Source organism: Podarcis muralis, chromosome 1 (genome assembly GCF_964188315.1).
Source record: "Podarcis muralis chromosome 1, rPodMur119.hap1.1, whole genome shotgun sequence".
Lineage (NCBI taxonomy): Eukaryota > Metazoa > Chordata > Lepidosauria > Squamata > Lacertidae > Podarcis > Podarcis muralis.
Genome location: NC_135655.1, coordinates 40,791,029 through 40,817,796, shown reverse-complemented (window position 1 = coordinate 40,817,796; position 26,768 = coordinate 40,791,029). Strand labels below are relative to the sequence as shown.

At 43.2% G+C, this 26,768-nt stretch overlaps 1 protein-coding gene across 14 annotated transcripts in view; it reads right to left on the bottom strand.

The window, feature by feature from the left end:
• Positions 1 to 26,768, bottom strand: part of RYR3 (ryanodine receptor 3) — a 293,341-nt gene that overhangs the window by 231,081 nt on the left and 35,492 nt on the right. For all 14 annotated transcript variants that reach the window (XM_077926602.1, XM_077926563.1, XM_077926598.1 and 11 more), the window contains exon 2: positions 13,800 to 13,919. In XM_077926602.1, coding sequence (XP_077782728.1) covers positions 13,800 to 13,919 — 120 coding nt within the window. The remainder of the gene's footprint in view (positions 1 to 13,799; positions 13,920 to 26,768) is intronic.

Below are 26,768 nucleotides of genomic sequence, written 5' to 3'. Positions count from 1 at the left end.
CGGGTCACCTGGGGGCCGGGACTGCCTCTGGCCTCAGAGAAGATAAAGGCCAGTCAGCCCGGTCCCAGGTTGCGGGAGCAACGTCGTTGAAGACCTGTTTCTGCCAGCACCCAGACCTATTCTTCCAGAGTTCCCGTCCTTGCCCGGCACCTCGCTTTGGACCCCGCTTCGCCCTTGGAGGACAGTCTACAGACCCTCGACCCAGGCCCCTGACCACGCCTCATGGTAACCTCCCCCAGGACCAGCACACCTGGTCAATGGAGGGGCAGGCGATGGCTGACCTACCCTCCCCCACAATTCAATGAGCCAATGCCTAACCACCAAACCTTACAAAGTTGTGACAATTGCTAAGAGGTAGGCAAAAACCAAGTGGCCCATGCCAATTTGCCAAATGGAAAAAAATCTTACCTGGCCCCTATCCCAAGATAGGTGACCAACCAACGTCCAAAGCAAGGCCAGAGAACACATAAATTACAGGGCGGGTGTTCGGCAGCGCAAAGCAGATGCTTAACCATGTTGCGCTGCTGCTTTTAAACTCCTCACAATCCCCCCGCTCAAAAATGATTGGCCAATAGGTCTGGGGTGACTGTGATGCCACCCTGGCATGAAAGTGTTACTCCACCCACGCCAGGGTGGGGGGATGAACCGGGCTGGGGGCTTGCCCACAACCAGGACCATTCTAAAGATGACCCCACTTTTAGTCTCAGCATTGCCATTTGAGAACTCAACATAGAGAACGGAGGCAATAACAAGTACTTGGCTTGGCCTATCATTGACTTGGGCCCAAACTAACAAAATGCATTTCAGTAGGGAGAAATGTAAGGTTCTACACTTTGGCAGGAATAACCAGCTACACAAATATAAGATGGGGGACACCTGGCTTGCTTAGCAGTAGATGTGAAAAGGATCTAGGGATCTTAGACCACAAGCTTAAGTGTGATTGTCAAAGAGTGAGCTGGCAGTAAATCACACCGGTCAAAGTTAACTCTTTATTAGCAAAAACACGATCTTCAGACTTGGCTGAGTGTCTGGCCTAATGAGCACAGAACTCACCCCTGATAGGTCTTGCCCCATGAATTGTCTGCCAAGACTGGAAGTCCCCAAACCTCTCCTCTCCAAGCAAACAGAGCCTGCCACTACCCTGCCTGATTCTGAGAGAGGGGAGCTTATTGCAGCAGGATGGGGGGGGGGGCACACCTGTGATTCTTCACCAGCCTGATTCATCACTGCCTGTTGGCCACCCTCCTCCTTGGCCACCCTCCTCCCTCTTCCCTGCTTCAGCTTCTGCCTCTGATTCTGGACTTCTCTCTGCCACAGACTCTCTCAGCTCACTAAACCCTGTTACCTCTTCAGCTTCCAACACCTCCTCTTCCCAGTCTTCTCCCTCTGACCACTCGTCATCGTCCCACTACCAATCGCCAGGCTCTGAGCCTTCTTCCCTTGGTGGTTCCCCAGCTGGTTCCTCCCCGCATTCTGTCCATGACAGTGTTGTAGCAGCAAAAAAAGCTAATGCTATCTTAGGCTGCATCAACAGAAGTATAGTGTCCAGATCAAGGGAAGTAATAGTACCACTCTAGTCTGCCTTGGTGAGACCACACCTGTAGTACTGCGTCTACTTCTGCGTACCAAAATTTAAAAAGAATATTGACAAGCCAGAATACGTGCAGAGGAGGGTGACCCAGATGACCAGGGGTCTAGAAACCAAGCCTTATGAGGACCAGTTGAGGGAAATGGATATGTTTAGTCTAGTAAAGAGGAGACTGAGATGAGATGAGATGAGATGAGATGAGATGAGATGAGATGAGATGAGATGAGATAGCCATCTTCAAATACCTAAAGGGCTGTCACATGGAAGATGGAGCGAGCCTGTTTTCTCCTGCTCCGGAGGGTAGGACCTGAACCAATGGATTCAAGTTACAAGAAAGGAGATTCCAACTAAACGTCAGGAAGAACTTTCTGACAGTAAGAGCTGTTCAACAGTGAAGCAGACTCCCACAAGAGGTAGTGGACTCTCCTTCCTTGGAGGTTTTTAAGCAGAGGTGGGATGGCCATCTGTTAGTATGGTCTAGTACAGATTGCATTGCAGAGGGTTGGACTAAATCCCTCAGGATCCCTTCCAACTCTACAATTCTGTGATTGCACCTGCCTTCTACACTGCTAGTCTCAATAAGATCAGCCACCACTGCACATTATCAAGAACTTCTTGCAAGGTAGAGACACCAGAAGTCTTTTTAAGTGTGGAGGCGTTCATTGCAGTTGAATTTTGACTGACAAATTTAATCTGGTTTATGAGTACTGTATTATTCTGATCTCTCTCCACATCTATATGTTGCCTTCAGCTCAGTTCATCTTGGTTTCTCCCTCCACAGCAAAACTCAGCCATTCCCAAGGCACAGAAAGAAAGCAAAGCAATGCAGTGGGTTGCTGCGTTCTAGTCTAGAAAACATTTCTCCCTATTCTTCAACAGATAAGCCTTGTGTGCAGACATTTTGCCTGGTCATCTGGGCAGGGAGGGATACTCTTGTGGGGGAATGCTCTGTCCCTCCAGACCTGTTGGGGGCAGGGGGCTGTTGCCACATCTGCCTCCCCTCTCTTGGGACTCTGGAGCAGGTATAGGGTTATTCTTCTGTCATGCTTCAACTACTACTTCTGAATAATATGAACATAATTCCTAGCAAATGGTTTAAAGCATTGCAATATGCAATAAGGTTAGAGTTGTTTATCTAACAATCTCAAATGCCTTAAAAATAATCATTGACTTGGTTTTGTAAAGCTGTTGGGCACAATAGACTAAATCAGATGAGAATCTGTTTCATTTAGGCACTTCAATAAGCAAGGATAATGAGATGGTAAGTGGATAATGTTAATTAGCCACCCAGGGTCCTCAATGCAAAACTCTTACATACTGTTGTGAAATAACTTCTAAGTAATTTTGCCCTTTTAAAATGTTATCACCAATTTGGGGAATGATCATTTAAAGCATTATCAAATCAATGTCCACATTTCATTGTGGATTTTTGAGCCTTTAATTTCTCAGCTTTATATCAGCTTCTCTCATTTATTTACCAGCAGCGGCCTGCCAAAGTCACCACTTTTCAGGAAGACATAGTCCACAGCACAAGAACACCCAAGATACCTGTCTTAACAATGCAGAGGTAGCTATTAAGACTGCTGTAGTGGTCTTACATCAATACTGTAAATTCTCTCTAGTTCATTTAATAGTTATTATAGTTATTCTAGGAATACTTGATACTACTAAAAGACCCAGCTGATTATGTAAAGCAGATATTCATCTATAAGACACCCAGGTAAAGAGGCCTAAAGCAGCTGCGATGCTGGAGTTTAATTCTAGGATGGAGAAATGAAAATAAAGATGATAAAAACAGGCTGAATCAGATTAAGGCTGCAATCCTGGGCACAATTAACTGGGAGTAAGACCAATTTAACTCACATTTACTTCTAAGTAAACATGCATAGTTGAGGTTGCAAAAATATAATCAATGGTGGTAGGAAAGGTCTGTACTATCTACCCCTAACACAGACTTGCTCACTCTCTAAGCTTCATTTGAGAAGTGACAAAATCATTGTGTAAAAACTAAGACTGGGAAAACCAAGGTTCAAGCCTCACACAGTCATTACCTGGGTGCCCATAGGTGAGTCACTCTTACTCAGCTTAACTTATTTCACAGGAGTGTTGCAAGGATATAATAGAGATGGGAGAACTATGTCTTGACCCCCTTGGTCAGTGTGGTGTGGTGTAGTGGTTAAGAGCGGGAGACTCGTAATCTGGTGAACCGGGTTCGTGTCTCCGCTCCTCCACATGCAGCTGCTGGGTGACCTTGGGCTAGTCACACTTCTCTGAAGTCTCTCAGCCCCACTCACCTCACAGAGTGTTTGTTGTGGAGGAGGAAGGCAAAGGAGAATGATAGCTGCTTTGAGACTCCAGTAGTGATAAAGCGGGATATCATATCCAAACTCTTCTTCCTCTTCTTCCTCCTCTTCTTGGAAAAAAGTCAGGATGCAAATGCAATTTTTTAAAAAAATGTTTCTATAGCAAGTGTTCCTCTTCAGGGTTCCAGCCAGCAAGCTCTTCCTCTTCCAGGACATTCTGTTCCTTTTCTTCCCCCCCTCCCTTCCCCTCTCCCACTTTCCCAGTATCTCCCAACTAGCCAGATATTCAGCATTCTGCAGCAGTTGAGCTTGCTCAGTCTTTGTCAGACTGTTGGGGAGAAGGTGTCTCGCACAACTCGGAGACTGGGATGGCATGCAACAATATATTTAGGTAAGGAGGGTGGACTCCTACCTCAAAGAGGAGTCCAGCAATGGAGGAAGCTCCCCACAGAGGATGTGGAATCTCCTTTGTAGAAAAAGTTTCAAAGAGCGTCACACAGGCACATCTTAGAAATATTTTAGGTATAATAATTTTTTCACGGCTTTTAGCAGCAGACTACTAAATACTGCATCAAATTTGCCTTCCAGATTACATTTGTGTGTCCTGGTCATGCAGGTTCCAGTGTTGAAAAGAGTCACATCTGGTAATTGCCGCAGGCAACCAATCTTGCTTCAGAAATACATTGGAAGGCCAGTTCTCGTTATTAGTGTGGTAAATAGTGCAGTTGTATTCTACTATTAAAATACTGGGCAGTCACCAAGCTGCAGAGCCCAATAGAGCAATGAAGAAAATGGTTTACATTCATCAACTAGTGAAATGTAGAACACATTCTAATTGCAGCGATATAGTTCTCCCATTAATCTTCATAGATAGGTGAGGCAACCAAGTAACCCAGACAGAACAAAATGCAGCATTACAGCTGTTTTACTGAAAGTCAGCTTCTGGCATATTAGAAGTTTGAAGACCATAAAAAATGTATTCACATCTTCGCTTCTATCAATCTAATGAACACTAAGAACAAAACAGCAGCTGTACTTTGCAGGTTCAGAAAATGGGGCAATGAGCACCGTTGCAAAGTACCATGAATGCATAGTAATTATTCTTTAAAACCACCAGGGAAATTTCTTCAGGTTGTGAACAAACAAGATAGAAGACAGTACATTTGGCAGATTAATTAATTATATGCTAGCCACGTAAAGAGCAGAAGGACTGCAGCTCCAGCTCCAAAAGTAGAGGCAAAATTGAGCTAAGCTCTTTCCATCCCACTAATTTTAGTAAGAACGAGTTAAGTGTGTGCACCCATAACTTTGTCACAGAAATCAACGTGACTTTAAAGGGCTTTGATCAGGCTCTGTTATGGCCATTAAAATTAGCAAGAGCTGCTAAAAATGAATAAGCAGCTACTGTGTGCAGATAATGCTTGATTTGATTGAAGCCATTAGTGTATTAGAAAACTTCAGCAATATGAGCACAATTTTACTAAGTTGTGATTTCTGCTTATTATCTTAATTAGAATTTCATTTGCATTTTCTCTCGGATTCTCAGACTGTAATAAGGAGAGACAAAGTTTTCTCAGGCATTTGAAGACACAAGACAAGTATGCACCACGCTGGCAGATTCTATTTTAGTTATAAAATTATTTTCTTTATCTCATTCTCACACCTTGAGGCCTAGGTTGGGTGAAGGCACAGTATTTTTTATGTATAAACAGGCAATGAAACAATTACAGACCGTAGATTTGGGTCACAGGACGTCACACTCTTTTTCTCTTCACAGTCAGTTATATAACTTACATACTTATTACTAACCATTTCCAGCGGGGTGTAAAAAGGCTACAATCATGGAACTCAATGGAACTTACTTCTAAGTAAATCTGTGTAGGTTTATGCAGGAGTTCTCCAAACCAATCCTATCTTCCTCAATACAAAATACATATTACATTGTCCTATGTGATAAATTAACAAGTATACCACAATATATTTTACAAATTGTTGTAGATCAGCACAATGACAATTCCATCTTTCTCAGCATAGGCTACGCAGGACGGTTCGTTATTCTAGCCTTGTGACTACAGTCTGTGTGGTGGTGGTGGCAGAGTCATCTTTCCCATTGGGTTTACTGGTGCATTGCACCAGGGCGCCGGCCTCTCAGGGGTGTCCCAGTGAGTGGGGGAGCTTCATGGACTTGCCGGCGGCCTCCCCTTTCCCTCCTGCACGCCCGCCAGCTGTGCCCCATCAACCATATGGCTGGCGGATGTGCAGCTTCCTTCCCAAGCCCCGCGGGAGGAGAGTGGTCCCCGCAGAGGCTTGAGAAAAGGTCAATAACTCTGGGAAACGGGGAGTGGGGCACCAGAGGGATCTTTGCAGCACAGGGCCGGATATGCTTAAGACGGCCCTGGGTGGTGGGGAATGGAAAAAAGGAGAGCGGCATTCTAGTGAAATGCTGCAGCAGTAGTTAGGTTTCGTGATTCTGCTTAGCAAATAAATCATTACTACTTGGTCACTGCCACCAGAGCTATACATGGCACCCCTAGGGATTAGGTTCTTATAAAGACATAGGATTCAGGAAACAGACCTGGTAACAGATAGATTTTAGATTTTCAAAGACAGGGGAACCCACAATTTGTATTGTTGCAAGCCAACTCTCAGGTTGGTCACTTGCTCCCTCACCTGGAGAAGCTTCCTGTTCAGACTGCGGTTTCTCTTTGGAGTAGCTGCAATCACAGTTGTCTGGCTCCTGATTCTTGACTCCCAGCTCCTGATTCACAGCTATTTATGGTTCATATCGGACACAATGGGAGTTGGAGATGTTGTGTGCTCAATTCCCTATGTGCCCCCCTCCCAGAAGCAATGGTAATGCTGGCCGCCAGGAGAGTGTTGATGGATGCCCCCGTCTCCTGTGATCTACAATACGTTATGGCTGGAGCAAGTAGATGTTAGAAACTCACCACCTGGATGCCAATCACAGAAGGGAGTCCAACTCCCATACATCCAGCTGCCAGTCACCTACTCTTGAATAATCATGATAAAAAATATCAAGCGATATGCATGCATATGTAAAGCAATCTTCAATCTAGTTGATGCTGCAGGAACTTAGTACAATGCTAAGGCTAAGCCCATAGGATTTCCTCTTGACAGGCTTTGTGAACACAGATCCCACAGGCAGCCCTGTTCAGGGAAGTTTTTAATGTATGATATTTTAGTGGGGTTTTTGGTTTCTATGGAAGCCGCCCAGAGTGGCTGGGGAAACCCAGCCAGATGGGCGGGGTACAAATAATAAATTATTATTATTATTATTATATTCCAGTGGCAGTACATAGAAATAGGCATCTATATAGCATGTTCTGTCTGATTGCAATACAATAAATATGATTATATTTTATACATTTCTGCTAAATTCTGCAGTAATCTTCTTCTTCTTCTTTTAAAGAAAGCACTGCTGCATCTAGATTACGCTTGAATACCATTCAATCGATTCCTGGAACTTCAAGTCTCCTAACTTTTTGACTTCAGATACAGTTTATGCTAGCCAAGCCGAAACCACCATTCCAAACTATAAAAAGTACTGGCACAAAACTGTTGAGGAGCAGATATATTGATTCACTGCGTTAGCACTCAACAGAATGACCTAAAAACTATTTATTTATTTTTTTACCATTGGGGTTGGTATTTTAATCTATTTAAATGGATTTTATAAGTTAATAAAATGCATTAAATTCTGATAGAGAGAGAAAATGATGGTTTATGGCAAAGGTTTTCTCCTAGTAAGAATGTTTCTTTGAGATAATGATTTATACTATTTGTTAGGTGAATGGGGAAATTGTGGTTCCATGCCATTTTGCAGAGAGAAAGGGTGCTGTTAGAATAAAAGTTATGTTATGGTTTGTTTTCAACATAGTGTTAACACGAACATTTCATTAGCACAATGATTTCTCCTTGCACAATGAAAAATTCTCTCCCTATCCTTCCCTTGCATCCCCAAATCTGTTCTAGGTGTTCCCCCAATCCTCTGGAGCTGATTTGGAGAAGGCATGGAGGGTGCAGGGGAGGAAGAGGCGGAATCCCATTGTGCAAGCACAACTTACACTGAACAGGGCTTCTGTTGGTGGTGACTGCCACCCTCCCTTTCTAGGAAAAAGCCGGTAAGTTAAAGTAAAAAATCCTATTGCGAGTGGCCTGTTGTCAGTGACTTGTTTGTGCTATCTGAATTACCCATTTCCAATACTAAGCCCCCATCATGACACATCCTTGGTCCAACTTGTGCTGTGTTTACAGGCAACTTGAAATATCCAAATCTTATAGATGGACACTTTCCGCTGTTCTGGTAGAAGTCAGCCAAGCAATTTAAAAGTGGGGTAAAATAAACTGAAGATAATTATTTGCCAGTAAACAACAAAAAAACAAGCCTCATGGCCTTTCAATGTCCAGCATTTATAAAACGGTTAGTGGTTACACAGACCTCACAATTCTCTAAGCTAGCAGAACAGTGCAATTAATTATTAAAATTCATTTCGGTCATGCAAAATGCAAGCATAAATCTGTCATTCGGGAATAGGTGGTTATGCCACAGTCTGTCACTTTCTTTTGATGTAGCTTTCCTTTCTCATGCAGGCGGAGCAGCGACTCTTATTTTAATAATGAGTCACAGTTGCCAACTTCTTAATGGCAATTTCTATTTAAATAATGTGAAATTTTCCATTTCATCAGGTAGGGGAACAAGGGTGAACAGCTGGATGGGAGTTACATCGTGACAGAGTAACAGAGGCTGCCTAGGTCTTTTCCTGCCCTACGGTCATGACAGCAACTCTGAGGTATAGGAACCTGTCTTTGTGGGTCCCAGGTTCCTTAACTCTGTTCAGAGAGTGATGTAAGGAAGAGAAATCTACGGGTTGTTCTGGGAAAGTAGATTGGATTTCTAAATTATTCATTATTATTATTATTATTAATTATTATTAATCAATAGATCAAACCTATCGATTTTTAAGGAAATCAGCCCTGAGAGCTCACTGGAAGGACAGATTGTGAAGCTGAGGCTCCAATACTTTGGCCACCTCAGGAGAAGAGAAGACTCCCTGGAAAAGACCCTGATGTTGGGAAAGGAGAAGGGGACAACAGAGTACGAGATGGTTGGACGGTGTTCTTGAAGCTACCAACCTGAGTTTGACCAAACTGCGGGAGGCAGTGGAAAACAGGAGTGCCTGGCATGCTCTGGTACATGGGGTCACGAAGAATCGGACATGACTAAACAACAACATTATTATTAATTTATTATTATTAATTATTAATTATTATTATTATTATTATTATTATTATTATTAACTGAACACAAACCCCAGGCTTTTGGAGTTCTCACAAGAAAAGCCCTCTTGGATCAGAACAAAGCCCTATCTAGTCCAGCATTCTCTTTTGACAAAAACCAACCAGATGACTGTGAGAAGCTCAAAAGCAGAGCTTAAGCACAATAGCCCTTTCCCGCACATGCTGTTCAGCAGCTGGCATTCAGAGGCTTACAGTCTCAAATACTGAGGGTAATATACAGCCATCACGACTAGTAGCCATTGATCATCTTATCTTCTATCAATTTTCTTATCCCATTTTTAAAGCCTTCCAAGATGGTGGTCATCACCACATCTTGTGGTAGCAAATTCCACGTTAAGTATGTGCTGTGTGCCTCTTTTCCCTGTCATGAAACTGCCACTGTTGGGCTTCATTGGATGGTCCCTGGATCCAGTATTAGTAGACAGGGACAAAATTCACCTTCTCTATACCATGCTTTATTATGAAAAGCTCTGTCATGTCCCCCTTTACATCTGTCATGTTACCTTTCCTCTTAGTTGAGTTACGCCAGCTCATTGATCATTTTGAAGCCATTAAATATCCTATTTTGCAGTAGGACACCAAGGCCTCTTAAGCCTCCATAAACCTTACCTGAGAGAAGAGAAGATGTACAGAGGCCTCCCAAAAGCATTAAAGTACAAGGTGCCTTAAAGATCCTTCCAGCTCACATGTGAAGGACAGAGCCTCCGCAGTTATCTGATCTGCTCCAGTACTTAAGATCTTACTTAGATAGGCTATGACTCCTGTCAGAAACATGGCTTTGGTCCTGAAGAGTCCCCACTTGGCCTCTAGAATCTAGATCACCACTGTTCTCTGCTATTGATTATTTCTTGGGTTATTTCTACCTTGCTCAGCATCTCTTTGAGCCTCAGCTGAACTGGTGCAAGAAAACCAAGGTTCTTAAAGGCACAGAAGCTCCATATCTTTATGAGTTCATATCCTATCACCCCAAAGCATCTAACAAAATCCTTATATTCTAGATACCAGTCTTATCCTAACCTGGTTCCCTCCATATGTTTTGGACTACAACTCTCATCATTCCTGGCCACCAATGATCATGCTGGCTGCTGGTGATAGGAGATGCAGTCCAAAACATCTGGTGGGCATCAGGTTGGAGAAGACTGCTATATGCCAAAAACCTTCAGGGCAGTCTTGCAACCAATCACTGAGTCAGTAGATAGTCACTACTTGATCTAGTTGCCCACCTGTTCATTCCTCTGCCTTGCTCTTCCCTCAACTTGCTTCCACTTCCACCTCCCTTGGCTCAAGTAGGCTCATAGGTGCAGCTGGGAATTGAATGATTTTGGTATCCTCATTCTTCCCTGCCTCATCTTTCTAGAGCCTGCACTATAGCATTTCCATTAATTCACTCATGCCTTTTTTTGTTCTTGTTGCAGATTTTCCTCATCCCCCTCATCTTCTCAGTTTCTCATCCACTGTCTTAGGCACATTCAATTAGCTCGCTGCTGCATTACTTATTCACTGAGTCAGCCTTCACTAAAGCTACACTTTATGTCAATGACTAAAAGGAGATGGTGTCTCTGGCAGAAGCAGTTCAGCAGACAAGAAAGCGAAATGCCAAAGCAATAGAAAGTTTGTTATCACACTTCTATCAATAACATGTTTAAGGAAAATATTTATGAAACAGAATACTTCAGTAAATAAAAAAAAGAGAGATCCATTGGATAGATCACCGTGTTCAGCCCTGCCCAGATCTGGAAATTTCTGCACTGCACTGACTCTGAAAAGCTACTGGACCCAGGCATCCCTGTCCCAAGAAAGCTGGAGTAACTGAACTTGAGAAGGGGTTAATTTCCTTCAGGAGCATAAATCACCCCATGGATGAATTAATCACAGGTGCATGGTCAGCCAAGCCAGTTACTATAGTAACAGCCCAGTGCCCTGATTATATTTGTGATTAATGCGTGTCAGCTCAGTAGTTTGTTAGTCTGTAGTTAATCTGTCTGTTGGTTAGTCAATTCGCCTGAAGGGTTGCTTGTCCAGTGTTACATCTTGACTCACTGAACTTATTTAGAGCAACAGAGATATTTTGTATGTATCTGTATCTGTATATCTATTCCCAGAACTGTTTTACTGAGCCTTATCTTCTGCAACAGTAAACTATCTGGTGACTGATAGTGGGAACAACTGCCACTGTGTGGGTATCTCACCTGAGATTCCAAACATCTTAAGGAGACAACTACCAGAGCCCAGCAAGTGGTAAATTGGCAGCTGCCTGGAGGGGCACCAGCAGAGACACAGGCTGAAATTGAAGCAGTAAGTTTTCTTTGATGGATTCCAGGGAGGTGAGCGGCTGTGATGTGTCTGCAGAGCTAATGCAGGATGGCGCAGAGTATGACAACTGGGCTGTGGTTGGAACAGCTGTCAGAAAGGAATTACTCAAATTGGAGCTTCTTCAAGATGCAGGTGTTGCTCAAAAGAGAAGGATTGTCGATAGCGATTGATAAGAATTACCCCCTTCTCTTAAGGGCAACTGGACTCTAAAAGGAGAGAAAGCGCAAGCCACTATCACACTGGGAGTGGAAGTTAGTTGGCACTAATCAGAGGCTCAGACAGTGTGATGGCAATATGAACAGCTTTGCATAACTTATACCTCCATGTAACAGCTGGCAGCAAGGTGTACTTGACATGGAAGTTGTACAGGTCAAGCCTAAATCCTGGAGATTCTCTGCCATTGCATCTTCAAAGAATTGGAGGTCTCTTCAGTGAACTGAGTCAGTGGGGAATGGAATTTAACCCTGTGGCAAAACGTTATATTATTCTGTCATCGCTGATTAACAGTTGTGATGGGACAATTGAAGCTATGCCAGAGGATCAACTTTTTGTGGAATCTGTGACCAACGAACTACTTGTGGAGTGGGAGAAAAGGCAGAACTGGAAATACATTTCTTCCCAGAGGATGCAGCCAGAATCTACAGGGAACGTGACAGCAGAGCCAGATTCCAGAGCTCTACATGTCCACAGATGCTTCAACTGTGGATGGGAAACACATTTGAAACGCAACTGTCCAGGAGTGAAGAAGTAACAGGGCAAAAGACACAAGCGGAAGGCATTCAAAACAGGAACCAATTTCAGCAGACAACATGTAAGCAGGTGATGATTGCAAAAGTAAGCAATAGCAGCCAGGAGCGGGATTATAGATAGCAGAGTGATGTAACCCATGTGTTTTGATAGGAATATGTTTCGGTCCATGTCCAAGACTGAAAGGGAAGCAGTATCTGTAGCTGGCAGCACAAAACAGCAAATTCAGGCTGAGGACCCAGTTCATTTGGAACGCTTGGGTAAAACTGTAAAAGCACTGTTTGTACCAAAACTAGACAGTAACCTGCTATTTGTAGCTAAGTTGACAGAGCAAGTCATGTTTACTGGTGGAAAATTTGGTTTTATTGTATTTTTATTTTTTTACAGAAGGGGTGCTGTGTACTACAGGAAGTTTAAGTGGGGGGAGGGGAATTACTGGTTTGTTTTGGGTCTTGTTTTTATTATACATTTTGTGTTTTTTATCTTTTATTTTTAGATTGTGAACCACCCTGAGATCTACGGATGAAGAGCTATATACAATTATTGTTATTACTAGATTTTGAATATGCCTAAAGTGTCTGGAACTGCCACATGTGCACAGACCAGGATATCATAAACTCCCACTCACACACAAAGAATGCATACACTTGTATCATAGAAGATCTGGGAATGCAAACTTTAAATCAATTGCATAAATGTCAGCTTTATGGTGATTGGTAGTGGGAGCAACTTCCACTGTGTGTGTATCAAACCTGAGATTCCTCATCCCCCACAACTGCTGCCTGGTTGCCTGGCCAGCTCTCAGACCCTTCTATGGTCACAGGGGCAGAGGAGACAGCAAGCCAAGCAGGAGGTTCAAGACTGCGGTCAAATGTCTATCTAGCTGCACTTGAGGCTATTTGAGAGAAAGGGGAAACACATAGAAACACCTGCCTATATAATAGGCTGGCTGAAAGCCAGAAACAAGTGGAACCTCAAGCTCCTATATAGCCTCCCAATCGTAGCTGCTTCATTGCTCAAGCAACAGCCCTGTTCTGAGCTCTGACCAGCCTGACCTGGGGAATGGACATAATGTTCCTAGTCAGAAAGTTGACTCAGATAAACCACCATCTCCCACCTCCCATTCCCAATCTGTAAAATGGAAGTAATAAACACATGACTCACAGAAATTTTGTGATATTATTTTTCCTCAGTTGCTATAAGCTTCAAAATAGTGAAGAAAACTATACTCACTGACTAGACACAATCTGAGTTCCCCACTGTTCCACACTCAGGTGGGCCATGCAGTCCAATATGCAGAGTTTCAAACCTTGAATTGCAAAGTGGTTGGCAGCAAATGCCTTAACTTGAGAATATATACGATTCAGCAAAACTTGGTGAATTAGCAAATTTTGCATTCTATATATACAGTATATCATCTATTATAGGAAGCACAATTAAATTTCTTAATAGCATTTGTAAATTAATGACCATCAATTACACTGACTTAAAAACAAAACAAAAAACACCCTTGCAGAAGGAAGCCTTACTTTTGCTTCTGAAGTTGGTTCCAAAAAGCACAAGCGGTTCCCGAGCCCCTCAGCTGCCAGGCAGAACTTGCGCTGCTCTTTGTGGATGTTGGCAACGCACTGAAGCACTACTTCATCATCCTGTCAGGGAACATGAGAGCCATGTGAGAAAATACAAAATACCTGCAAGGTTTAGCTCAGTGATAGATTGGCTACCTTTCTGTGAGTCTCAGAACAACACATTTGTTTAAAAATGGTAACATGCATACATTTTTCATTTAGAAGATTAGAACAGGGTGGGCAACCCGCGGCCCCTAGGGCTGTATTCTTTTGTGGCCCTCAGCTGAATTTCAAAAACCTTCTGCAAGTGACCAGTTCGGACCACTGGCAATAGCAATCCGTCTCTCTCCTGGCTGCCAGCTGGCAGGGGAGGAAAGAGAGAGAGCAGGATCAGAGGGGCGATGTGGTGCCACCACCCTCCCCAACAGTGGCATCACTGCCACCTACTGGGATGGGACAGGGCATCAGCGAGGTCAGGGCTCTGTGGGTGCCCCAGTGGGAGCACTGGGTGGGCTTTGACAGAGTGTTAAAGCAATAGCAATATCACGGTTGAGATAAGCAATAGCAATATCATGGTTGAGAGGGCAGCACCTTGGTACCACGCCATGCACTGCCCACTCCTGGGAAGAGAAAAGGGGGTGTCAGAGAAAGAGAAATGGGTGGCTTCACCCTCTTTTGGCTCTGGTTCCATCCACTACTGTCTTAAGCTCCACTCATGAGAGCCAGTGTGGTGTGGTGGTTAAGAGTGGTGGACTCGTAATCTGGTGAACCGGGTTCGCTTCCCCGTTCCTCCACATGCAGCTGCTGGGTGACCTTGGGCTAGTCACACTTCTGTGAAGTCTCTCAGCCTCACTCACCTCACAGAGTGTTTGTTGTGGGAGAGGAAGGGAAAGGAGATTGTTAGCCGCTTTGAGACTCCTTCGGGTAGTGATAAAGCGAGATATCAAATCCAAACTCTTCTTCTTATTTTCTTCATACAATGAAGGGTAAGTTTAGATTAATGAACCCCTTCACATGTTTCCTCTCCAGAGTTGCCTCAAACCATGGCTTAGAATCTCGCTTCCCCTGAACCTTCCCACACTTTCCATTTTTAGCAAACCATAATTTGCTGCTACTTGTCAGCCAGCAAAATATACTGTCCAAGCTCCTGATGAGTCACTGCCACCTCCAGAGTTGCCTCACCACTTGGGTTGCCCTCCCCAGCTGCCACTGAGACTCTCTGCGCTGCCAGCAGGTCAGGAAGAGGAGGAGCCAGCATCCCAGCTTTCTCTTCCAAAGTTGCTAAAGTCGAGGCTCAACAGAGAGAGCCCCCTTCTCCAATCCCAGTTCCCACCCTTAAGCCCACCACCCCAATTTCTTCCTCCTCATCTATCAGGGCTTGCCAACCCAAGTCCAAACCCAATAGCTTTGCAGGGCTCATGACAATTGGACATGGGGAACCTTATCATAGTACTTTCATTACTTTTGTTATTTCAAAATCCCCAATCCAGGTCTTCCCTGTGTTTCAGTAGAGCCAAGAAGAATCAAGCTAAAAGTCTATTGGGATTGTTCGTTAATCAAGTGTAGTTCTCCTGAAAGCTACACAGATAGGAAAGAGTTTTTAAAAATGCTATTGTTCGCATACCTCTTTCAGAATATTTTCCATAGAAATACATTTTTTAAATAATACGGCCTTGCCATTTATCTGTATGTTGTGCAAATGGACATTTATTCATAGCACACTTGTAAACTCAAAAGCTGATGGCAAAGAGAGCAGATAGCATGTTAGCTGAAATGTTTTCTTTGACAAGGGTAATAGCATTATACCTTCTGAAGTGTAGTAATCCATGAGGATCATGCGCTAACAGAAATATTTGCTCTTGTCTGAATCACTGATTGAAGGCTCTAAGTAGGGAAAGCTACAGGGTATATTTGAAACAGTATGAATTTTTTTTTCCCCAAAATGTGTCGCCTGCCCATTCAAAAGCTCCCCTCACCCCAGTTTCCCAATCTAAAATATAACCAAGTTGGCTCAAAATTAAGTGACACATAGTTAAAGGGATGCACAGGGCAAAGATGCTTCGCTCTGACACATCCCTGGCAACTGTCAAAAGGACACGGCAGGACCAAGCATCTTCGTCCTGGAGCTTCCTTTTCAGAATCTCCATGGAAATCTGGGAGGCCCCGGCCCCCTTCTTGAATATATGGGGGGCTGGCCCCCACCGCCCCTTGTAAATGGCACCCTAGTAGGCACACCAATGGAGTCAAGTTAGTGCTCCCACTGGTTTGCCACTCAGCTCCCCCCACCAGCCTTGAGCCTCCCTTCCAATCAGCAATAGCAATGCCACCCCACTCAGCAAGCTGTGTCAAGAGAAAAAGGGTGAAGGAGATATCAGAAGGAGACAGGCTATCTGAAAGAAGTCTGAAATGTACCAGTGAGTGTTAGAAAAAATGTCCCTCTCTGGTTTCTGGTTGACTGCAACATTAAGGAGCCCCAGAGGTCTCCTGGGATGAACTTTTCAACCCACACCACCAGTCTCCTCCCCAGGTAGACCGGGAGACCTCTGCAAGAACCAAGGCAGCAGGAATTGTTCATTAACATTTGTTTCTAGCTCACATTTGAAGGACAAATTGTGCACTTCCGTTGATGGAAGGCTCTTTAATCCTGTGCGGTCCTCCATGAGTGGAAAGGCCAGGGGGAAGAGGGAGGAAGCAATTTTCTTTTTAAAATTGATTTATAAATTTCCCAGAATTTTAATACATACAAATTGTAGGTGATAAGAAAGGAATGGTAAGTCTATGGGAATAAGATAGACAAAGGGAGGAGGCAATTTTCATTTATTCCTCCTTCCTAGGGTTGCCATATTTCAAACAGTGAAATCTGGACAGAAAAGTTGCTTTTTAGTTTTGCCCAAAGTTGTTGAGCTTTTTGACAAATTCGCAAAAAAAAGAGCTATCCCTTAGACATTCACTTCTTTTAGGCGAATACATGTGAATGAGATTTTAGCAATGAAAAATTTGTGACCATATGAAGTTAAGAAAGCTTTTGTGCTTAAAAAAAACAAACCAATCTTCCCCATCTTGAAATATAACCAAGTCAGCTCAAAATTAAGTGACACACACTCTTTCTATATAAAGAACATTATTGATTTAGAAAGTCCCATTTTCTCCTGCAGCTGCAAGTAATTGTTGTTTCAATCTATTCAATAAAGGAGAAGTAATGCTGCAATCTAAGTAACAATATATACCAGGAGACAGCCAACAAAGCATCAAATCAAAACAGATGGCTTTAACAATAGAACACCTGAGAAGACTTTTTCCCCCAGTCTACATTTCTTTCTGATTAGGTTCATTTAAGTAGTTTTGTTACAGTATCTCATGTCTATGTCATCCCCTCTCTTAAAAACTCAAGGTATGTAGTGCTAATGGCCACCCCTCTGAAAAGCTGAGAAAGCCTCTCCTCTTAATGGAGGGGAGCTGTTGTGAGCGGGAACCGCTTCCCACGCTTGCAGGGGGGGGGGGTAACCAAGCCCCCTGCATCATTGAGCCCTGTGCCCGCGTCACGCCTCCCAGTCAGCCAATCCGGCTGGGTAGGTGGGGCGTGGTTTTTCTGTTTAAAATGGCTGCAGGCTCATGGGCTCCTCCTCCTTGTTCCTGGCTTCCTCAGATCGCCCGCCCACCCTCCCTCTAGGTTTTGCTCTTGACCTTGCTATGGACTTTGGTTGGTCGCCTTGGTTGTCCAAGGGGCCTGGTAGGAGTTTTCCCACTTGGCAGATTGGCACCAGCCACCTCATAGCAAATCGTCACAACTTGGTAAGGTTTGGCGGTTAGGCATTGGAAAGTGTGTTGTGTGTCAGAGGGGAGGTTGTGGCCATCACCTACCCCTCCCCTTGAAGGGTATTCCCTTGAAGGAATCCTGCAGTCATGGTTCCTGTCCAATGCCCTGGTGGTGGCTAGGGCCATGGCAGGACCCCCGGTGACTCCAGGGGAAAGCTTCCAGTTGATTTGCATCAACAAGCTCCCCCTACAGGTTGTTAACCCTTGTGTGACTCCCAGCAGAACAGGCAGGAGTCAATTATAGTCTGTTCAATCCAATGCCTAAGCCAATACCAATACCTCTCACATTCTGTAACCAATAAAGTTGTGGCCTTTTTTAGTCCGTTAACCTAAATACTTGTGTCCATGTGTCTTATTTTATCTCCAAGCCGGGGCGGGGCCTCGACTCACAACTATGTCAGGCTTGAAGAAAAATGTATTGTCTATGTTTTAGGGTAAAGTTCATGAAAAGTTATGAAGCTATGGTCACTGGTACTTTCATATGATTGTCAACACAACCCTTTACAAAACCAGTTCAGTGCCTGTAGGATTACAGGCTGTGTCTCTCATATTCTCATCTGAAGTAAGTTTCTGTGGACAATCAACAACATTCTACGAATTCTATTTATCTTTAAAAACATGAAAATGAGTGGAAAATGTAAACACTGTGCCAATGAATATCACTAACCAAACATCTTGCCCATGAATACACAAAATCACTACTGCATTGCAGTAACTCGAAACTGTCAGCTGACAAAAGATAGTGCTTGCTGTGTATTTGTATATTATAGACAATACTGTGTAACCTCAAAATTATTGGGGGGAAATATTATAGGTTATACAACTTTTTGCAATTTCAAGAAAAAATTATTGCACAGCCAGATTGTTTCAGAGAGTATTTCAGGTTTTTTTGTTTTCTATCTTGCTACAAATTCTCCGATGGTAAAAAAAAGTGAGAGTCATTGCCACAGTAAGTGTACATGCACAACTCTCAAGTCACCAACTGGAGGCAAATCTTACTCTTACCATAATTCAGCAATGCTAGTAGATCTCTAACCTCCCACACTCAATGCCTAATATGCCCATTTCCTCATCCAACTAATGGTACATAAGTAAATGAAGTTGGCAAAATGCTATCGGTATTATAAACACTAATAATATAGAAGCATGGCATCTGATTGTACTGTTAAGCAGCGATTTTTTTTCAGCTGGAACTCAGTGCTGGCAACTCTCAGGTAGCTTTCATTGCCATTGTAAGAGAACAAGAGAGACAGCGTTCATGGTGAGTTCTGACAGCTCTTTTTCTAGAAAAATAGCACTGTTGTTAAGTACTGTATGCACAATGGGTATCAATGGGGAGGGTGGGATAAAAATAAATACTGTGTGAAAGTACACACAAATGTTTTTGTATGATAAGTTTTCCAAAACAAATATTTGAAATCCATCATCAACATATCTGAGACAGATTGCACTTAATTATAGTAACCCTATAGAAGTAAAACAAATATGTTCCTTATGTACATAAAACTTGCCTCATATTCAAGGAATAAAAAGTAAAGGGACCCCTAACAGATAAGTCCAGTCACGGATGGCTCTGGGGTTGCGGCGCTCATCTTGCTTTACTGGCCAAGGGAGCCGGTGTTTGTCCACAGACAGCTTCCGGGTCAGGTGGTCAGCATGACTAAGCCGCTTCTGGCGAACCAGAGCAGCGCACGGAAACGCCGTTTACCTTCCCACCACAGTGGTACCTATGTATCTACTTGCACTTTGACATGCTTTCAAACTGCTAGGTTGGCAGGAGCAGGGACTGAGCAACGGGAGCTCACCCCGGCACGGGGATTCAAACCGCCGACCTTCCAATTGACAAGCCCTAGGCTCAGTGGTTTAGACCACAGCACCACCCGCGTCCCTATTCAAGGAATATAAATGTTATAAAGCTTGCAGTATGGGGTAACATTCAGTGACAATTTCTAAAGACAGGAACTAATTTTTAGAACTGCAGTCTTCAAACCACAGTCCAACATAGTCCCAATTTCACTGATATTTTGAAGCAAGCTTAATAAATTATATTGACATACAGAGAGGAACAGAATTAAACAAACTAGTCAGAGATTTTTTTCCACTCCACATGACATCCCGTTTCTCTCTCTGTGGGTGATAAATGACTTAGCTCCAGACCAATTTCACACCCTTTGGCATTAGGCTAACATCATATAAGATGCTGTGACCCCAATATCCTTGGGTTTTGCAACATTAAAGAAGGAAATTGGCCAGGGGTGACTTGATCCAGCCTCTGTGTATTCAGGTTCCACAGACGAAGCATACAGAAAATAGCTGAAGTCCAAACTATGTTCCAGAATAGTTTGTTTATTATTTACTGTAGTTACAATAATATATGATTAAATGTGAGCAAGGAACATTTCATAGACGTATAGAATTTATTCCTATTCCACTACTCTGCTCTCATTCAACAGTTACTTTTTGTTGTTATTACTATCATTTAAAAAAAAAAGTAATTTAAAGGGGCAGTCTGGAATTATACCGTTTTGGAAGCCCTCAACAACACTTCTTAAAGTGGCTTGAGCAGCTGGCTTTTTTGTTGTTGCTGTGAGGCATGCACAAAAACAAACAGCAAAGACACTTGTTGCGCCTCCCTCAGTCCCTGCGGGGCCAAATGAGCCAGCCCCCCCCCCATCACTCTAACCTCACCCAGAGCTGCTCTTTGTATATATAAGCAACAACAAAATAATCATAGCAGCAATGATGCATTAATGAGAAAGAAGCATTTCCCCCACACTGATACTGGACCCTTAAATGGGCTTTGGTCTAACAAAGCACAATTCTTCTTACATTATGAGTTGGACAGATATCAAGAGTTTATATAGGCAGCCTCCTTGAAAAACTGAAACAGTATTTATTTTGTCTTATATTTCTCTGCTTCTTTGCCGTGCATGTATGTATCCCACATCTTCATACACGAAAATTTGCTTGCAGTGTTCAGCTTTATTGACAGATAATGTATTCATTAAGTAACATGACCTTGACTTGTGAAGATAATAGGGAACCAGACTGTCTGCCTTCCCTCCCCAACCCTGTTTTTCCCTAGTTCCCTGAAGGTGATGTCTACTTTTGTGCATTTCTTTATCTATTTTTTCTCCGTGTAGTGAATTTAAATTTTTTTGTTTGTGTCATTCACCACAGCAGGGATATCCTATTTTGTTGCAATCCAGATATTGAAATAAGTACTAAGAATGCTCTATAATGAATTACTAGATGAAGACAAAGACATAAATGCAAAATTCAAATAAGAGCCATAATTTTTTCCTATCTCATCTTTACACATTATGTTTATACTATTATTGGCCCCAGGGTAAGTTGACATTTCTTATATCAGTGAAGGGACATGACTAGTGTTGTCTTTATATGTACAATGTGCAAATACCATCACAGCTAGCCCAATGTTTACATGCACCAAGTTTGTATACATTCCCTCTTAAAAACCTTAAGAAGAGTTTGGATTTGATATCCCGCTTTATCACTACCCGAAGGAGTCTCAAAGCAGCTAACATTCTCCTTTCCCTTCCTCTCCCACAACAAACACTCTGTGAGGTGAGTGGGGCTGAGAGACTTCAAAGAAGTGTGACTAGCCCAAGGTCACCCAGCAGCTGCATGTGGAGGAGCGGAGACGCGAACCCGGTTCACCAGATTACGAGGCCACTGCTCTTAACCACACCACCACACTGGCTCTCCTTAAGAACAGTCTGGCTGGATTAGAGGAAAGGCCAATCCAGTCCAGCATCTTGTTCATACAGTAGACAACCAGATGCCTATGGAGAGCCCACAAGTAGGACTTGAGTGGACCAGCACACTCTTCACTTCTTGTTCCCATCATGTGATATTTGGAGCCATACTGTCTCCAACAGCAAAGACAGAGCATAGCCATCATAGCTAGTGTTGCTTCTTGGAATCGATGACAGTAAAGGGTATGTGACTGAGTATGTGTAAAAACTGGCCTATGGTACAAAGGTAGAACTGATTTACATTGCTCTGCCCACATCTGCCTGTGGTTCTACCTCCACCTGGCATGTTGGCATCAGAAGCTTGTCCAGAAGGAAGTGCAACCCTCAGGCTGGAAAAACTCCCTCACTCCTGATCTATATTTGGTACATTTTACAGATTTTCAATAATCTAGCACTCTTTCTGAAATAGCTCCTTCCTACCCACCACCCACCTTTTTTGCAGTTAAAAATTTGTTCCTGTTTACCCTAGCTGTTATGGTGGTGTGAGCCACAGACTCGCAGCTTGTGACATCGTGGTGATAGCCAAATCTAAGGTTGGAAAGCAGAGCAGAGCAGTGTGTCAGAACAGATCTTTTTAATGCAGCTGGCATAAGTTTCCTTAAGACACTCTCAAACAGTTTTTGCAAGTGGAGGAGAAGAAAACCAATTACAGTCGCTCTTAACATAAATTAGATGTTATTTCTTCAGTTCCTGCATGTTATCAAATCATCTCACATGGGTTTTATCTTTTTTAGCCTCTCCCATCAGATGTCAAGGAAATAAACAACTATCTGACTTTTAGAAGACATCTGAAGGCAGCCCTGTTCAGGGAAGTTTTTAATGCTTGAAGTTTTATTGTGTTTTTAATATTCTGTTGGGAGCCGCCCAGAATGGATGGGGAAATCCAGCCAGATGGGCAGGGTATAAATAAATCATCACCACTACCACCACCATCACCATCATCATCATCACCATCATCACCATCATCTACCAGAGTGTTCTGTTCTCACATACCGGTACTTGTTCTCTCTCAGCACCTATACTAAAACTGTTTCCACCATTTCATTAAATATAATATGTGTGTGTGTGTGTGTGTGTGTGTGTAGTCTTATTGGGTAGTAATAGTTCATCTACCACACAAGCTTCTAAAATTAGTGGGGTGGGGAGTGCTATCTTCCCAATGGCTTTGAATGCTGCCTTTCTTCTATAACAATGATTGACAGTATCCCTCTTCAAGTCAGGTGGGGTCTGGGAATGAGTGTGCTAGTTCCGCCCCACTGTCATTCTCTGGGAAAATCAGGGTTCTAAAGTGTGTTGGGAGCTTACACAAGTAAAACAGGGCTTTTATTGAGAGAAATATGACAAAATAGCAATTAAATGATCAACTATTAGATTTTTCCAGAAAGAGGGAGAAATATGAGGGTTTGTGTGGTGCATAGCATGGCCGTGCAAAATAGTATTGGGCTTCTGAAGAAGTGATGGAAATAAGGGAGACTGCAGCAGAAATTTGGAATCAAATCAAGAAAAGAAGAAGAATCTTGCCAGTCTTTCATCTAAGGCTAAGGAAGCCAGAAGGTTCACCTGCAAAACTAGCAACATTCAGGCCACATGAAGATTGAGGGAAATTTTAGCATGCTAGAGCAGCAATAGGTTTGCTGAAGAAAAAGCTTATAAGATGGGTGGTCCCAGGAGAGTGCTTCCCAGACACACAAAAGGAAGTTATCCTCAGCTCAGTTAATAAAGATGTGGGGTGGCATGTGACTGGATTTTCCTTGTTTTTTTATATATGGGTATTATACTTTTCGGAAGAGTGCCTTTCTTCTTTGGGCTCTTGCAAACCAATCAATGGGTGTGTTGTGAGCCTTTGGTCAGATTGGAACTGGATGGAGGAGTTGGTTGTGTATACAAAGGTCTCAAGTCTGTGGCTAGAGAGCAGGAAGGAACCACTCACTTGGGTCAATGTAGACTAGAGGACAACCAATGCAGGCTTGCATTCTGGGTCCAGCTAAGGGGCAAGGTTCTAGGGACACCAGATCACATTACTACTAATGTCAGCTCAGGATGCATTGTAAGGTCAAGGTCAGGTCAAGCAAAGGTCAGGTTCCAATTAATGCAGGGTCAGAAAAAAGCAGAGGATAAGTTCCAGATTAGCAAAGCAGAGGTCAAATTCCAAAGGGTAAACCAGCAAGGTGGGCAGCAGCCTGGGTAGCTCCAAGAGATGCCTGGGATGGATGTTATGACAAGGAAGGCTTGAATGTTCTTTCAACCACTATGAAAACCCAGGTTGAACCTTAAATGGGACTAGAGCTTCCAGGGAGCAGCTAGACTTATTCCAGATGATGGGAGCTTCAAAGCTCAAAGAGGCCCAGCCTGCTTTATTAGTCATTGACTCTGGTGGCTTGAGGAAGCTGAGGGTTGGGCCACAGTGCAGGGTCTCGTGAAACTGAGGAAAGCAATGCAAGCTCTTCAGACTAGAAAGTCACTGGCATTATAGACTTCTGGTGCTGAGACTCCCAAGGAAACAGGAACATCATAGACTGGCTCTGAGGACAAATCCTCCTAGTCTGATATTTTATACCTGTTGTCTTCTCTTCTCCTGAGAATGGGTAATCAGAGTCCTGAATCATGACACCTTGTTTTTTTTGTTTTTGTTTTTTTTGCTTTTTGTTTTGTCCTTTGTGACCAGACCTGTGCCAGCTCACTTCCCAAAGTGGAGACTTTTTGAGTTAAAGTGTTGGTTATGGTACGGCATGGTTTATTCATGCGCCACTTTTTGGAAGTTTTCAAGATGGAAGAAGGATGTGCTGCTTTGGCAACAATATGCAGCTACTTCAAAATGATTGTGGACTCCTGCTCAAATCAAATCAAAAAAATCAAAATGTTTATTCGGCTTTACGCCCATCATGAGACACAACACAACACAACAAAACAAATCAAAACAAATCAAATCAAATAAAACAGCGGACTCGTCCAAGCCACAAGTAGTATAACACAGTTCTCAACTCAGAAGGACAGATATTAGCCATTCATAAGAAAAGTTTAAGATTAAGATTAAAAGAATTTTAGGCACTACACTAAAATCAATATCTGATGTCATTATATAAAATTCTTATAACTATCAATAATCAGCTAACATTCCATTCCGTCTCTTGTACGAGAGGACGGCTGTTAGGAATTTAGCAACCTGTAGGGTAATATAAGGATCCACATCTTGAAGAACCCAGGCCAGCTGTGGGTCTACTGATTTGTCAGCCATAGGCTGGATTATGGAGTTTAGTATACTAGCACGGGCTGAACTGTACAAAGGACAGATAAACATAACATGATGTAGAGATTCAGATGTTTTCATTTCACACGCACACATTGAAGGGACTTGGCCCTTAGTGAATCTATGTCTCAGCACGTTTGTTGGAAAGACATTAAACCTAGCTCTAATGAAGGCATATCGGTGAGACGCGGCCGTAAGCGATGTTAAGTAGGACGGAGCGCGGTAGATAGGGGTTATGCCGAAATTTAACGGCGAGCAGACTCCACCACCAGCTACGAAATTTTGGTATAGCTCCACATCATCCAGCCTTTGATTTATACACCTTTTTGCCACATTTAGATCCAGTTTGAGCAATTCAGTGGGCGAGATCTCATAGGACAGCAATTTGGCATGGATTTTTCCTGACCACAAATTGGTGAAGTCATCTCGCCACATGCATTGAATGAGATAGTGGTTCGGGAGTTTATGCCATAGGGATATCCAATAAATCAAAACTCTCCTCCATATAACTAACTCCACTGAGGGGATCTTCATTTCTAAGCGGATAGCCGCATTACTTACGCATGTTGGTAATTTTAGAAGTCGGCGTAAGAATTGGCTTTGAAGTGACTCTAAAGGTGAGAGATTTGCAAAGGCAGCCCATAAAGGTGCAGCATAGGCCATTGTGGCCATCACTTTGATGCTATACACTTTCAAGGCCGCAGGGATGAATAAGGCCCCCTCAGAGTAGAAAAAACGGAGGAGGGAGTGTGATAGGGCTTTTGTCTTGTTTTGAAGATATTCAACGTGCGCTTTCCACCCTAAGTTATATTGAAAATAAATTCCTAAATATTTAAATTTATGTACTTGTTCGATTTTCGTGCCCTCCAGTTTCCATGAATAAAGTTTTCGACTCCTTGAAAATATCAGTACTTTGGACTTGGAATGGTTGATAGTCAGATGATTAGAATGGCAATATGTCGCAAAAATCTTTAGTGCCCTCCTTAAACCCACTCTGGAGTAAGAGAGTAGTACCACATCATCTGCGTAGAGAAGTAAAGGACAGCGGTAATCTGCTATACGAGGGGAGTGGATAAATTTTTGTGAGTTGGCTAATGGGTTCCTCATATCACTGATAAATAAATTAAAAAGAAGAGGCGCTAAAATACAACCCTGGCGTACACCCTTATTTACTGGCACTGGGTTAGTCAGATCTCCAGCAGGGGATAATCTCACCCTGGCCACGGACCCGGCATGAAGTTGGGAGATAAGCCACAATAGCCTTCTATCTATTCCCCAACAGGCAAGTTTATCCCATAGTAATTTCCTCGGAATACTATCAAACGCAGCTTTCAGATCTATGAAAGCTGCGCAGAGCAGAGTTGGCCCCGTTGAGGTGTCGAGTATTTCCGGGCTAAGTGATAAAGAATAATTGCCTGGTCTGTTGTGGATCGGTTTAATCTAAATCCTGCTTGCTCATGTCCAATCAGGTCAGCCTCAACTGACCACTTCGTCAGCCTTGCCAGCAAAAAACGGGCATATATTTTCCCAATGGACGATAGCAGACTGATATTCCGATAATTCCCTGGGTCACCGGGAGGGCCTTTTTTGTAGATAGGAATTATAATGGCCTCCTTCCACGTTCCTGGTATTAAGCCCGTGGCATTTATTGCGTCGAACGTTTTAGCTAAAATCCCTGCCCACCATGCAGAATGAAGCTTTATGGCCTCAACAGGGACCAAATCTGGCCCAGGGGCCTTACCAGTTTTCAGCTCAGCTATCAATTCTAGGATTTCAGCAGGATCGGTATTAGGCCAGACGGGAAGGGGATTAGAAGGTCTCCAATGAGTGGCCGGAGCTTCTGCCACTGAGAAATATTTTCTCAGGAACTGCTCCCATGTAGGGGCTGGGATCATCGTTAAGGGATATTTCGTGTTTCTTCCCTTTATTAAGGACCAAAATTTCCGGGAGTTATGAGATTTTGAGGCAGAAATTATAGTCTGCCAACGATTTAAGTGCCACTCCCGTTTGGCCGATTTCTGGGCCTGTTTGTATGCTTTTTTAGCCAGGGAATAAGATGGAGGTAAGGCCGGAGCGCCGGAAAGTTTA